Source organism: Python bivittatus, unplaced genomic scaffold (assembly GCF_059951505.1).
Source record: "Python bivittatus isolate LINGU-HERP-01145 unplaced genomic scaffold, Pbiv_v1 ctg000020_np1212, whole genome shotgun sequence".
NCBI classification, from domain to species: domain Eukaryota; kingdom Metazoa; phylum Chordata; class Lepidosauria; order Squamata; family Pythonidae; genus Python; species Python bivittatus.
This window is the reverse complement of record NW_028277030.1, coordinates 105,580,469-105,596,867: the sequence shown is the minus strand read 5'-3', so window position 1 is coordinate 105,596,867 and position 16,399 is coordinate 105,580,469. Positions and strand designations below refer to the sequence as shown.

The 16,399-nt window shown below is 40.1% G+C and overlaps 1 protein-coding gene across 4 annotated transcripts in view; it reads left to right on the top strand.

Moving 5' to 3' along the window:
• The first annotated feature begins 9,060 nt into the window (after positions 1-9,060).
• The window catches only part of LOC103049048 (calpain-13-like), a 100,206-nt gene continuing 92,867 nt past the window's right edge, over positions 9,061-16,399 (top strand). For all 4 annotated transcript variants that reach the window (XM_088145863.1, XM_088145852.1, XM_088145845.1 and 1 more), the window contains exon 1: positions 9,061-9,266. In XM_088145863.1, coding sequence (XP_088001989.1) covers positions 9,264-9,266 — 3 coding nt within the window. In that variant the 5' untranslated portion in view covers positions 9,061-9,263. The remainder of the gene's footprint in view (positions 9,267-16,399) is intronic.

The window sequence follows — 16,399 nt, the reverse complement described above, 5'->3', positions numbered from 1 at the left end:
ATTTTTAAAGCCTGTACCATAAAGACTTGCATGTGAAAGAATGAAAGTGGGTTGACTTGCACTTACAAAAAGAGTTCTTGGGCAATTTAAGTTACATAAATTAGAGGAAGATACATAGAAAGTTACCATATGTTGCAAGAAGTTATGAATGTAAAGTGTTGTGGAATTTTCTACATTTTTAAGGTGTAAGGAGGATGATATAATCCCTAAGAATGCAGACAATGCAATGGGTAAGGTTTTTCACAGGTCACATATTCTTACCTCTACTTTGGGTGCTGTTCCTCCCAACTGATCTCATCTGCACTTGGATCCAAGCTACTGCTCAACACTTTTTCAGCCTCTTCAAATGCTCATGGAGAACGTGGGAGGAATAGATCCATGCTTGAGGTAAGTCACTCAGTTAGCATCAGCCTCCCTGGTCAAGTAGAATGGAGCAAGATTCTTATCACAACAATGCAGAACAACTGGGATTTCAGCACAGTCACCAAAAGCAATCATCGATAGCTTCTTTTGTGTACAATATTCTTTTGTAAAACATTAATATTTAGGAATCTGATGGCTAAATCTGGTAAGTGATGAACTTTAAACAAAGTAAGATATACAAGAAGAGTCTATATTCTTGAAAGTGCTGTTTGAAATGGGACTAGAGACCCTGCTTGACTACCAAAGTTCACTGGAAGACTTTGTGCCAGTCAACTATCCTTCAGTCCATCCCACCTCACAAAATTGCTATCTGAGGAATAAGCAAGAGGTTACCCCTCCCCCTCAGGTGCTCTGCTTGTAGGTTTCACAGAAAGGGGTATTGCTATAATAACAAATAAATACAATAAAACATAAAATAAACTGTGCATTAAAAAGTAGAGATTTACCAATACGTGTGGCTGCAGTGTAAGGCTACAGTGTAACACGATATGTAGAAAAAAGAAAGAGAGCAAAACAGGAATGAAAAAACCCCCACCTAATTCTTATAAAAAGGCAAAAGGCAAACAGAAAATTACTGCAGAAATACTAGTTTATTTTCTTAAATTATGACAGTGGAATCTGTGATCTTCCCAAGTTTTTCTTTTTTATATATATGTAGAGGTGACAGCCATTTCTTCTCAAAATGGCTCTCCTTTTTCTCTGAATACACCCTTTTCATAGCTTGTTTCTTCCGCTTCATCTTTTTAACAAGTTGACTGAAGGAGTCAGTGCAGAATTATATCCCATTACAGAATTGCAAGGGATGGGATGAGATGGGGGAAGGCCAGAATATTGGATGAAACCAAGATGCGGTGGGCAGCATTCTCTGAAGTTTATGAGATGTTTTCACACAAAGCTTGCTGTGAACGTCTTCCCTGCATGAGGGGTTCATGTTTTCGTAATGGCAGTCTGCTGTCTAGCACTTGGTGTCCATCCTTTAAACTCCCCACTATGTTCACAGAGCGATGACATGCTGGGCCCTCTTAGATGTGGCAGGTAGATCACCACTTATTGCTATTGGTGCTGGTGGACACTGCTGGGACATATGGCCTTTGGATGCCAGCTATTAAAGGCACTCTAAGAGCCTTCATTCATTTCTCACAATATCCTAGCAGTGGTCAGAGCATTCTGTTGCACCCTGTTTGAGAAATGCTGGATTAAACTCTCCATTTTACAGAAAGGCAGGAATTAATGTGTTAAAGCAGATGTTGCCCATATACTATTACAGGGCATGGAAAGTTACTGTCCAAGTGCTATGAAATACACTAGGTTCTCTGAATTTATGGGGTGTTTTCTGCATAATCCTGCATGTCACTTTTGAAATCACTGAAACTATGCATTCAGTGATCTTAATATTTGTTCATCAGTAGAATCTACCCACACCTTGGACTGTCTGGATAATAAAGTTTGAAAGGTCATCATCTGTTTATAAACTGAAAAACCACAAAAGTTCTATTGTAAACTATCAAACCAAGACTGAACACACATTCAGAAATGCATATTTCAATATTCATAATCACATGTGCTATGTATTTGCAAAAAAGAAAAAAGAAAAATTGGATTGTTGGAATTTGTACTTTTAAAAAAACAAAACAAAAAACAAAAACCTCCCAGAGCAGAACTGTATGTAGCATAAATTATCTGTTGCTAGTTAATCCAGCAATATCAGCATCAGTGCCATCTGTTTTAAGTCGGCGGCTCAGAGTTAAGGTGCAGGTTTGTGAATGAAAGATGAACACTAACATTTAATGAATTTTCAAAAGTAACTCCATCTTTTTTACCAATAGATTCTCCGCCCCCCCCCCCATAGACACGTATTTAATATATAACAAAATGCTTTTCTAGCTCTGCAAGACACATGAGTGGTCACATATATATACATACCATTTAGTTGCTAAGAATAGTTTGATGAGGTTGAGAATCAATGATGGCTTAAAAGCAGATGATATGACAAATCCTCAAAGGACTCCATTTCACACACCAGATTGCTTGCGCAGATTCAAAGACATCCATTACTGGCTGTTCAAATGTGATGTGTGTCTTTCTGAGACACTATTAAACAGCTGTCACACTGGAACCCAGAGCTTGCTAAAGTTAATTGTGTGTGTAAATCATGCACGGTGTACATCAGGTTCATGCAGCAAATACCTGCTCTAACTTGCTTCTTTTTTTGAGTACATCTTGAACCTCCTACCACTATGCAAGTTTCTTTCAATCCATTTAGTCCTATTGTTTAAGGTAAGGAGCAGGGGCATCTGTGTATGCGTGTCAAAAAAGTCAATATGGTGGTTGCACTGCACAGTTAAGACCTGCAGTGTAGGCAGATGTGGATACTACATGACCATAATATTTTCTAAGATTTTACACACATAAAAAAGAGATGGGACTTTGATTGCACAGTTGCAACTGCCATCTTGACTTTTCTGACATACATCCCCTGAAGATATCCCTGGAGGACACCGGAGAAAGCAGGAGACACGGTAGCTCATGGCATCTACCTACTATTGCAGCCAAGGATACACGATTGCAGCAGGTATTTGCTACATGAACCTGATCCACGCTGTTCAAACAAGCCCAAAGCAACTCCTAGCAAGCCTTCTGATCTCATTAGGGATCCAGGGGCTATGATGTATCTTTGCTCATTATTGATTTACTCTTTTTCTAAGCAACCCTTCAGTACAAACTTACTTTCAATATCATTAGTGCATACCAGTAACCTTAGCTTATGCAATCAAGCTTTCATTAAATATACAGGGAGAGCGCCATAAAGTCACATCATTGGTGGAATAAAACAATACTAAATACAGTTATATATTACTTGAGTTCACAGTGATGACAGAAGTCATCAACTGACATCATATATATATAGAGAGAGAGAGGGAGGGAGGAAGGGAAAAGAGTGGGGGAGGCAAGCAGGTTAATTCCTCTGGGAAGGGCATACTGTAACTAAAAAAGCCATATAACAACTTATAAAGGATCCTCAAAAGAAGAACAGACGCTTGGAGTAAAAGTGGAGAAAGGAGATACTAATTTAAATTTAATAGATAATGGCTGAATCTGCAAGCAGTGCAAATGAAGAACTATGTCCTATGTACCAATGGGAAGAAATGTGTGTGTTTCACCTTTTAACACAAGCTTATCTAATTTGGCAATATACAAACTGAAATTCAGTTGTCCTTCAATGCTGGCATCTATTCATGATACGCAATACAGTTTTATGGTCGGTATGTGTGTACACTCGGGAAACGTGTACACAGAATAGGCAAAGCTAACTCACGGTCTAGCAGAAGAGAGAAGAACTGAAGCCCCAATGCTACAGGCAAATCTCTTTTGTGTAACCCACAGTAATCACAGTTGCCAAAAATCAGCAGCTCTCTTTCTTGCCATGCTGAGACGTGAAACACACCACGAAAGGCCTTGAAACTGCAGCTCCAAACCTTGAAAATCCCAAACCTGCTTTACATAGACTTGATATTTTAATCTTACCATCTCACTTATTGTGGTCCTCTCGCTACCAAAACATATTAAGTGAGCTCTTGGCTAGCAAAAGTTTGTCCACCCCAGTGGACTTAGCCTTATGAGATCAAGTATGCTTCCTGTACTGCTCTTCTCCTGCTCCTCCTTTGCGCTGCCATGACAGGGCTTCTGTTTTAAAACAATCACAAGTGAGCATGCTGTCAAAAAAATAGACAATACTCAGTGGAAAGAAACCAGTATGATAAAGTTCTGAATGAAGTTGACTTGTTCCACATAAAATACATTCAAAGGCACCACTTTGTCAGGTTTAAGCAACAGAAGCAATCACACTGTGCAAAGTATTCAAAGGAAGTTATGAAGCACTGAGCCAGGTATATTCTTGAAGAGCTTTCCCAGGATAACTGCCCAGGCAGCCCTCCAATGCAAATGCCGGAGAAATCAACCTGGGAAGACCCTTGAGGCAGCTGTGCTGAAGGTTTTGGAGGTCAGACCTTCCTCAGTGCTTCAGGGATGGGCTCTTTCAAATGTCTTGCATAGCTCTAAGGACAAGACACAGTTAACTGCAATTGGAAATAAAGTCTTCTGAACACATACTATCCAGCTATGTCAGATAACGATGGGAAGGAAAAAAAGCCATAAGGCTATGCTGGCTGGAAGGTTATGGGAGTTAGAGCACCAGCAAATCTGGAGGACATTAGCTTTGTTCTGAACAAGCATTTTGTTTATTGGCATCCCTGTTCATGTTTTTCAGTGCAGGGTAATACTTCTGAACAGAAAGAGGGTAAATTATTTGTCCATCAAAGGTGAAGACTTTGCTTGATCCTTAGTAAGTCAACATACAATGAACTTTGATTATCTTGCCATCTTCACGCTGTTATCCTGGTGACAGCATGCTCTCAAACTCAGAATGAATTGCATCCAGATAGGGGGAAAATGATCTAAACAAAATAACACTGAAGCAACAACAGACAGGATGGTAAAGAAGGGGATGGGCATTTTACAACCTGGGTGGGAAAGCAACTAAGCAAGCTGAGATGTTGTCAAAATGACAAAATGTGTGTGATCAATTGAGAGTCGCTAACCTTACCAGAGGGGGACGCAGTGGCGCAGCGGCTTAATGACGCTGAAAGTTGCCGCCCAGAAATGGTTGACGCTTCAGCGGTTCGAGTCCAGCCTTCGCGTTAGCAGGGTGAGCTCCTGTTTCCTCCCCAGTTCCTGTAAACCCAACAGTTCGAAAACTCACGTGAGTAGATAAATGGGTACTCTCACTCCAGTGGGAGGAAAAATGCTGGCGGCGCCTTGCAAAAAAGGAGTCAGGAACAGTTGCCGGTAACTGCGCGCGCCCAAAAAGGGTGTGAAGCAACGGAAACCCCGCCTCCTGCGCTCGCCAGCTGGGCTCTGCTCTAGGAAGGAGGCTCTGGCAAACCACTTCCGAAACAATTGCCTTGAAAACTGCAAGGACTCGTCCAAGCAGTCACTGCAGAGTCGGTAACAACTGAGCGCAGATAAAAAAAAAAAAAAAAATCTTACCAGATGCAACTGCTCAGGAATGCTTGCAGTTGTGCAAATGCACTCCACTCCCTGCTGCAACCAGCATTTGACATCCAATAAGAGCTGAGAACAAGGAGCCCTCCAAAACGGCAAACCTGTTCTTTCTGGGGGAATGCAGTCCCAACCAAAGTGGGCTTTATTTAAATCCCTCAATCCTAGGTTCCTCCCTACCAACAATACTGCTATCTTATCTGGATTTAATTTGCTTGTTCACCCTCATCCGGATCATTACTGAAATTAAGCAATCTTCAAACACACTGATTATTTCTTGGAAGCTAAATGGTAGAGAGCAGTAGATCTGGATGTCATCAGCATTCTGAGGGCGCTCAATTCTAAGGCTCAGAGTGACCTCCTCCAGAACTTTAGTGTAGATGTTAAACACGTAGGGGAAAGATAGAACCTGTGGGACACTATAGTTTAATGACTAGGAATGAAACAATAATCCCGCAATTTCACTTTTTGGACATATCCCAAGAAGTACCACTGAATAGTGATTTAGAATCACTGAAAAACAGTGTTCCCAAAGCCAAACCCTGCCAGATGGCCCTAAGGAATATCAAAGGTATGGTATCAAAAGCTGCTGAGAGGCCCAGGAGTACCAGCCAGAATCACACTTCCACCCACCTAGTTTCCAGTCATCTATTAGGGTAACCATATCTCAAACAAAATCCTAACTGAAATGGGTCCCAAGCTGTGAAGTTACCACCTTCTTAGCACCTTAATCACCAATGGAATATCTGAGGCTGACCTAGATTTACAGAGACCTTCTGGGTCAAAGGAGGGCTTTTTCAATAAGCCTTTCTCCCCCCCCCCCCCGCTTTTTTTTAAATAACTGCCTCATTTAAACAGGTAAGAATATATTGTACCCTCCAGGATGCATTGGTCCTCTTCCTTAACCATGGGAACTATCCTGTCCTAGCTGATTTAAGTAGACAGCTTGAGCAAACAGGTAGTAGCCACCTTCATCTTTTCACATGTACTATCCATGCCTTCAAAATCTGATCATTTTTCCCCCTCTATATAAACAGCATTCAAAAATTGTTTCTAGTGGAACCTCTACCTAGGAGCAATGCTGTTGGAGAATTTTCTACCTGTCTGTCAGTGTTATTGAAGCCATGGCTGATTTTTGGACATGGAGATGGCCTGGGCAGCTGAGCCTATCACTCCTATTTATTTTATTTGTAGTCTGCCTCTTCTCTCTGGCAGAGCTACATTGTTCCCATGGCTTTCCAGGGAGAGAGAGCTGAGAGCTATGAAGCAGATAGGCTGGAGTGCAAGTGGAAGAGCTCCTGGGATAGCTTTGATTGAATGTGGAGTGGAGTGTTTTTTAAGGCTCATCTGAAATCCTACTCCTTGGCAGTCTTTGCAGAGAAGAGGATTTACTTCTCTGCCTCCATTCTATCTGCACAGAAAAAGGTGACAATGATTTTTCATACTGCCTCTATCAAGATGTTGGGCAGGGAAACTGACAGTTGGAGGTTTTCTCTGAATAATTAACATCAGTTTATATAGAAAAAAAAATGATCAGATTTACTTTGTTGTAGACTGGTAACCTTTTCAACCTCTTGCCCTGTTCATATCGATTCTTTTCAGCTAGTAGATTTTGAAGGCACTAGAATTTTCATAAGTTTCCTGCCTCAAAATGGGAGAAAAATCTCATTTTTTCCAGAGATGGCAAAAAGGCCACATGGCCCAATTTTCAATATAAGGAGACATGCAATTTTGGGGTGATAGGTTGCCAATTTCTGAATTGGAAGGACACTACTGAAATATAACCCAGTGTTTCTGAATCAAAATGTAAACAGGCACATCTGTATTTGCACTGCCTAAAGAGAAAGGCTGACAATCACAAAATGATACCACACCACGCTAAGTGCCTCCCCTGCCAGGTTGCTGATGGGACTTTCTAATCAACTTTGCAATGAATATTTCTTAGATCATGTTAAACCAAGATACCAGTTCCAGACAATGAATTATAGCACCTGGAAGGGAATTTACTTGCCATTTCCCAAGAGAGCCAGTGATTAATGGAGTGTACTTGCTATCAAGATAAGCCAAGATAAGGTGTGTTTATCATCTCTGAGCTTCTTGCTAAGAAAAACAGGAGGCCTTCTATGTACTCCTAGGATAATCGGCTTTTTATTTATGTTGCATAAAAGCAGTGGGAAGAAATTAATCTAGTTTAATTTAACTTGCTCCTAGGTAGAGGTTCCACTAGAAACAAGTGGAACACTATCCAGAGAATATCATTTTGAGAGTGAATCCAGATCACCAAGGTAGTTGTCCATGTAATAAATTGGAGCCTAGGGGAAGATTGGCTGGTTTATAATAAGCCATGGTTCCTCCCTTTAAATCAAGGAAGGAATTTATCAGCATCCCTTCCTTTGCTTCGCTATTAAAGCATAGGAGCTCTGGGAGCACTAACTTTACCTGGCTACAATATTTTGGGGAATGCCTTAAAAGTAGTCTCCCAAGCTTTTCCAAAGCGTTCCCCATCATATAGACATATGGTTGAGATGTGCAGATCTCTACTGCTGCTTTGGCAAAGCATTTTCAGGTTCCACACATGTTTGTATGGATTTAAAAAAAAAAAAATTGGTTGACTAAACAGAAATAGGAATCTCTTTCAGTTTTCTTTAAGCTTTATAAAGTCCAACCCGTTTGGTCAGTCCAGAGAGCACTGAGAAAATGAGACAGGCTTTGCAAAGAGTTATAAACAAGGTGGGATTGTTAATGCTTAAAGAAGTTGGAAGGGACCCGCTGGCCACCTTTACATTTTAAAAAAGCAGAAGGCAACCCTATAATGCTTCTTCAAGGTATTTATTGTTTTTTTTTTTAATGGAAGGAAGAATGCTAGCCAATAGAGTTATTACAACTAATGTATGAAATGAAAAGTAAAGGAATGCAAAGCAAAAAGATAGGGAGCTCTTATGTTGAAGGGGATAGTACAGGAGTTCCGAAACAGTGGATCAGGGCCCTCTTGGGGTTCACAAACACCTTGGGGGGGGGGCTCCCCATAGCACCTGATCAGCCTTACAAAGGCAGACGAGGAAACTATCAAGTAGTCCAGCTTGGCTTGTTCAAAACCCAGTTGGCAGCTAAGGTACTAGAAAGTCAGAGATCCTGATTATACATTGATTAAAATGTAGTTCTTTGAGGTAAGTGATTTATTTATTTCTTGCCTAGCTCTAACTAAATCATTACCTATATTCATGAATGGCATCACACAAATTCAGGTACCAGTTTTTGATTGCCTTTGCATTTCCTGCCATGAATTTATCTTCATTTCCTGGAAGAGCTTAGAAGAAACCAAATTAAACTTGGTAGTAAAGCCAGTAAGAGAATTGAACAACACCCTGAAAGAAGCTGGGAGTTGAACAGTATTGTTCTTGGGCTTTTTATTTTTTTGACCTTTTATTGAGAATTCATGTTCACTCCAGCAGTATTTACTCAAGGTGGTGACAACACTTTCTATAAAGTTGAAGTCAGTTTATTTATTACTTCCCGGAGTCAGTAAGTACTCCAATCAGACTTTTTTTTTTTTTAATAGGTAATATATAATTTTATCTTTCTGCTTCTTGAAAAAGAAAACAGAAAACAGAAAGCTCTGACACTGGAAAAATGCCCTCTGTGCAAACATTGAAAGATTTGGCTTTAAAAGATGGTATCACCTGCTAAGGCATTCTGTTGGGATTGATATTCCTTGGAGACAGTGTGTATCTGAGGAGCAAGAACAGCTGGGATCATTCTCTTCTACAGAAGCTCAGAACAAAATGGTATGTTTTCAGAAATATCTCAATCAAATCTTTTCTGGAAAATGCTAAAAGGGAATAATTTTTTCTGTGTGTGTGAGGGATAGGGGAATTCCTAAGGCTCACGCCTAATACCAGTTTTCTCTTTAATTAGGGCAGAAGCTTCTAGAAAACTTACAGATGTGTATTTAGGCACAAGACTAATTTTACCAGTCTTTTCATGAGCTAGGGCTTGCCTCCTTGATTTATCTACACATGAAGTTCACCTGCCCATCTGGAGAATCCACAGGTTTATAGACTGCATTTCAGCAGGAGGAGTAAATGATGCCAGGCTTTTTAGAGAATTGGTTCAATACCAGGCTTTTTTTAGGAATCTGCCACATGCAAACTTCTCAAGAAAGGACTTTGCCCACCATTGTGAATCTGCCTGCCAATTATCAGGAAAAGGAAGAAAAAAAAAACCTCTTCCAAATCTATAGCTCCTTGTACCACCTCGCTAGGCTATCAGAAGAATAAGTTACAAGTGTAGGCTGGGCTGGCTATACTGTTAAATGTATAGGACAAGTTCAGTGAGGGAATTAGACTCTCTGAGATGGGGAAAAAATCACAAAATAAAAAAGAATGAATGTTGTTCTGATGAAAGTTCTCTTCTACTGTTTATATGAGAGAGCCTTGCAAACAAGTTTGCTGTTTTCTATGAGTTAGTCTAACACAGTGTTTCTCAACCTTGGCAACTTTAAGATGTGTGAACTTCAACTCCCAGAATTCCCCAGTCAGCCATGCTTAAAGTTGCCAAGGTTGAGAAACACTGGTCTAACAGGACAAAGCATTTTGTTTCTTTTTAAGACTTCTTTTTTTTTTCCTGCATAGTACTTCGTAGAATCTAGAGTTTGAGAAGAAATATTTCCCCATGTGCTGGGATACTGGCTATTGAGGCTAACCTTGTTGTTCTAAAGGAAAAAGGATTCATTCTGCCTTAAGGCCACAGAAAAACTTGCAGAATATTACCCTTCCCAGATATGGTAGGAAGAGAGCTGTGTTAGTCTGTGGGGACAAAAAATCAGGGGAAGTCTGATAGCACCTTTTCCGACTAACACATTTTTGTTAAAAAGCATCAACTTCCATGAGCTGCATCTGTTGAAGCAAGCTGCAGCTCATGAAAGCTTATGTCTTCTAATAAAAATGTGTTAGTTGGAAAAGGTGCTACCAGAGTCCTGATTTTTTGCCTTTCCAGATAGAGGTTTATCGTTTCTAGGTTCCTATCTCATTGAAGAATGGTGGTGGTGGTGATTAAAACAGAAGGAGTTTGCATTTGGATTATCTCGGAAACTGTCTTTAAAAAAACCCTACTGTTTAATTCATAAGGAGGCAATTGTTTGTGTACTAGGGGCCTCACTGGTTATTTGATCTGCGACCAGGGATTATAAGAAAACATTTACATACATACACTTGATTCCTTTTCATTTCTCCCAGCGATTTTCTTCACTGGAAGAAGAAGAAACAAAACTCGTCTGCCCACTTCCAGCAGACCTTCTTGCAAGCCTCTGTACGTGGGGGGGGGGGGACGGGGGGGGCTTTTGTTGTCGTCGTTGTTGTTGACTCCTGGCAACTGCCTGGACAAGTCCCTGCAGTTTTCTTGGCAAGCTTTTTCAAAAGTGGTTTGCCTTAGGGCTGAGAGAGAGAGAGAGTGACTGGCCCAAGGTCACCCAGCTGGCTTTGTGCCTAAGGTGGTACTAGAACTCAGAGTCTCCCAGTTTCTAGCCTGGTGCTTTAACCACTAGGCCAAACTGGCTGTCTGTAGCTAATCCAAAAGATTTGGCAAGAAGAAGGGGGCTGCTTCTTTTAGCCAGTCTGGGCGATGTCATTTAACCAGAAAAAAAATTAAGGGGGTAAAGGAAAATTAGAGAAGTACTCCCCTTAAGGGTATTTCTCTTAACCTTCTCAGAACTAGGGCCTGTCTGCTTGTAAATTACTGATTCCCTGTGGGGGGAAACACCAATTTTGAGCAAAGGGCCTGGGAAACAGGGAGAAATCTCAGCAATCATGAGTAGAACTGCTGGTTTCCACTAACCATTAGATGCAGAAAACCAGCTCTCTGTTCCCACAGAGCTGATGAGAAAAATAGCTGAGATTCTCCACTACACTATTAGGTCATATTTTTTGAGGCTAAGCATTAATCTGTGCCCCCTTCTACAGTTTTTCATAATCCTGCTAAAAATTAGGTATAGAAATGAAAACAGGCATAATTATTATGAAAATTATAATGCCTTTTTAAATGAAATCTTGAATGTATGTAAGAATGGGCCCCCAGGTGCTGATATGCAATATCGAGATTGTTGGATTTGCTTAGCAAGATGTCTATAAGCCCAGCTGTTATGGTTTATAAGCTATGGCTTATGGATTAGTGTTATGTACAAACTAGACTACTATGGTGTGTTCTCTAAACTATATTTAAAAGAAACCACAGTTTGGGGTGGGGGAGATGGGAGGAGAACAGAAAAGATGTGTGTTTTGGAGCTCTGCAGCCACAAGCAGACTAAAGCAGCCAAACAGAAGTTGTTTTTTTCCCCTTCAGAAGCAGTGAAAGGTCCAAAAGAGAGGAGAGGAAGTATGGAGGCTCAGCCAGACAAAGCACAATGTAAAAAAGGTGCAAGAGCTCTACATGCTGGCCATTAACAGCAAAAGAAGAAGAAATCTCAGAGAGAGGGGACTTAAGACAGAACAGGCTTAAGAAAGAAATATTGATACATACTACAGGTAGTCCTCGCTATCTGTCCATTCGTTCAGGACCGAAGTTACAATGGCACTGAATGAAAGGACTTAACAACCTGGCCCAAAATTATGGCAATCTGGACCTTTGGCAATGGTTTGCCCTTATGACTGTTGGCAAGTGTCTCACAAGCATGTGATCACCATTTGCAATCGTCCATCCGCCTGCTGGGACAGTAGCCAGCAGGGAAGATCGCAGGCTGCCGCCGCCTGCCGAGCGGACTCCCCCTTGTCTCTGAGGGCTGCCTGAAAAAGCTCCGTGCTGAAATCCAAGCAGGCAGCAGGTAACAGGCAGCCTATAACAGCTTCACAGGGCTTTGGGGTTGCCTGAAAAAGCTTTGTGCTGAAAATCCAAGCAGGATTTTCAGCCACGGAGGATAGGGGAGGGGTTGGGTGGGGGAGGGAGCGAGGGGGTGCATGGGTGTGTGTGGGAGGGTTGGGTCAGGTGCGTGGGGTGTGGTGTGGGTTGGGTGAGTGAGGGCCTCCGATGCGCATCTGACCTGCACTGCACCTGTGTGTACTTGACCTGATCCTCCCATGACTCCCATGCACTGCTTTGCTCCCTCTCCCACCTGACAGCGCCTGGGGCTTGCAACTTCCTGCTGGCTTCCCCACTGACTTGATTGTGGGAAGCTGGCAGGAAGTTGCCGCAGCTAATGACTGGGGCATTCACTTAACAACAGCAACTGGGACTGCCAGGATTGCGGTCACATGATGTTTCACCTTAACGACTGCATTGCTTAAGCGACCGAAGTTCTGGTCCCAATTGTGGTTGGATAGCAAGGACTACCTGTAGTAATAGTATACAGCATAGTATATAGGTAATTGTAATAGAGTAATAGGTAATAGAATAATAGGTAATAGTAATAGTAATTGAATAGTAATAGTATAGAATAAAGTATATTGAATAGTAATAGTATAGAGTATAGTATAAACATTGTCATAATAATAGTAATTGAAGAGTAATAGGTTGTAATAGTAATTATCATAGTAATAGTATAGAGATAACAATAGGAAGCACTCGCATATCACTTTTATGTGTTTTTACAAAATAAAACATCTCCCCAATCCTTATAGAGAGGTATAAAGAACCCACCTGTCCAGGTTCCTGTGCATTTGTGTCTCTTTTGAATCTGGGTCAATCCAATTGAGTACGGTTTTAAAAAAAGAACCAGGGATAAGTGAAAGAAGGCTGTGTGGCAGTGATTGTATATTTTCAATTAAATTACATGGAAAAGTTTATTGGGTATAGCCTGTTTTATATACAAAGTGTAATAGTCAACATCTAATGAATACAAATAAGAAAATCCCCTTTAATAGGATTAAAGACCATGAAGTGCCAAAAGAGCATGTATGACTGGGATTTGCATACAATATCTTTAGCTTAATGTTGATCTCCCAAGGCATTAACAAGCAGTAATTGTAGCAGGAGTGGCTTATTTACAGCTTTTTCTAAGTAATAGATAATTACAGAAAACAGTAGCACTTTAACAAATAGAGGCTGAATTGCAAATTAGAAATGAAATTGTGGTGAACACAAATTATGCCAGACACCAGAAGTGTATATTTCTTTTTGCCCAGCTTTAAGGAACTTATCCAGAATAATTTAGGTTAGATAGCTGATTTATATTAAATGACCAGTCCAGTCATAACTATGGTTATTAGAGATTAGTCCAAGAGATGTCAACCCCTTTATTTTAAAATGTGATTTTCAGATGAAGGAACCTGATAACAGGGAATTGAGGTCTGAAATTGATTTCCTTATTTACTGGGCTTATATACTCTTGATTCTGAATGATTCAAAGCAGTTTACACTGTGATAATTATAACATCACTGTTGTAAAGCTAGAAGTAGAATCACAATCAAAACATAAAACAATAACCTCTAGATTTCAAAGGTGTTTGTTAACTTCAATAAATCTTCCTATCTAAAATTATTTAAAATATTTTTAAAATATTTTGATAACTTTATTTAAGCATAATTGATTTTCTTTGTAATACAGTCTATGGAGTTCTTGGTGCTCTCTGAGCTTGGTTCCTTGCTTGCAGACATTTCATTACCCAAAGTAACATCAGTGGGAGTGAGTGTGGCATTTCCTACCTGTTTAAAATATAGTAGCTTGCCCTGCCAGTTTGGGGGTGGTGTTTCTCCTTGGTGATTCCTTGATTAGAGTATTGTTTTCTGCTTGATTGTTTGTCTGGTGTTCATCCCTGCTTATCTGAGTGTTGGCTGCTGGAGGGGATGTGTTCCAGTCTTTTTGTTTCCTTCCTAGGTTTCTTATTGTCTCTTTTGAATGTGTGCAAATGTGGTTTAAATCTGTGTGTCTACTGATGGCTGATTTGCCTAGCAGTGTCCAGCAACCAACATTCAGCCAAGCTCAGAGAGCACCAAGAACTCCACAGTTCAAGCCTGAGCTACAGATATTCTCTTCTGTTCATACAGTCTATATCCATATATTTTATTTTATGTATTTCAATGCATTTTCATCAGTAAGAGTCCATAAGTTTCACCAGACTTTCAAAGGGGTCCATGATATAAAAAGGTCAAGAGCCTCTCTATTAATTCCTTCTTTCTTCAGAAGTGTAAAATACACTGGATTTTTACGAAGTGTTTTATGTTAACCAGTCTAATTTGGTCATTGACTGCTCCCCTGATTTATCTTTAGAGAGCCTGTATAGGCCGGATCTTTGCTGATTGGGGGATTCAGGCTACCCAAGCCCAATGGTGTATAGCTACATGAGATTCTCCAATAATATGCACATGTACAAAAGAGACAGGGAAAGCACTCAGTTTGCCTAGCCTGGTGCCCTCCAGATGCTTGGCTTAGGCCTCCTTGCATTTGTAATCTGAAAGGCCATTGGCTATAAATTCTGGGAGTTGAGTGAACACATCTGGGTGGCACCACATTCAGGAAAGTTGAACTAATCTAGTATTCTTTATGTCTGGCTATGGATGCTGAGGCCAGAACTTGGAACCTTCTACAGTTAAAAAATGAGCTCTATGACTTGGTGATGTCTTTTCCCAGTAGAATTAGTCACATAGAATAGTAAGTAATAGTTTCACACAACCAATCCCCAGAATAAATTCTATCACCTAAGAAGGTTGAAAACTTTTCCATACATTCTTCTTCTGACCATGGTTATCTGTGTGAGATGGCATTACATAATTTCAGAGAAACCAGGACTGTTCTCATACCATTCTTCTTTGAGCTTCTCTAGATCATCATTTCTTTGCACAATAGAGGACAGTGATTGTTACCATTTTCCCCCAGAAGTTGCTTCTGTGGTACTGAAAATATCTTTGCTCCCTAGCACCTAAACCACCTAAGTGCTTGCTGAAAACCTGATGGTTGATCTTGTCCCTGTCTTCAGCTAATGCTTTTTGACAGCAAAAAACAAAACAAAAGCAGAATTTATTTTATTTTAAATATTTATGTTGCTTTTCAGATACTCAACAGCTCAAAGCAGTTTAGAGAAATATTAAACTGATGAAACTTCAATAAAAATCATACAATAAAACAGAGGAAGACAGCAAGTTCAACAACAAAACACTTGAAAAAGCTTGAAAAATATGCTTGATTGCACCTTGAGACATGCTTCTTAGAAATCATTATTAAATGATATCCTACTTTATCAGGTGCCAATTTAGAATAAATGAACAATACAGCAAAAACGTCAGCTGAAGGCTGATCAAAAGAAATCATTGTAAAGTGCTGAAGGGATAGTAATGCAAACATGAAATGGGTGTGTATATAAACTGATAGATAGATAGAAATGGTTCAGAAGAAATGTTTTAGACCTTGTGAAAGCAAACCTGGAAAAAAAAAAAAACCCAAGCAAACCTGAAAAAGCTGCTGCTGCTGCTGCTTTATGAATAAAGAACTGCATCATCTATAATGAATGAACTCCTTAAAGCAGCAGCAGCAGCAGCTTTTTCAGGTTTGTGTAGAAACTTGAAAAAAGTTGGGCTGCTTTAAAGTCTAGAAGAATGGTGCTATATATACCTTTATAATGTATGAAGAAACGGTAGTTTCTGTTAAGAAGTCTACAATACTGGGCCCAGGAAGATTAAACTGATCATTTACTGATTTCTTGATGGACAGTTTTTAAAAACTGAGTTGGGGAAACCCAGTCCAATGCAAAGTACTGTGCTGATGGACATTTGAATGCTGAAAATTAAGTATACATCACTGATCTTCACTGCAAATAAAACTGTCAGATACAGTCAAAATTAAAGTAAAGCCATCATTTCATACATGCTTTTTTTGGATGAAGTGTGGGAGTTATGCTAACACTTAGAGCTTCCCAGGACAGGAATGCCAATTATGTCAACAGTTGACATCCGCTTAGCACCAAGCTTGGGAAATACAAAGCAAGATGTTTGTTGA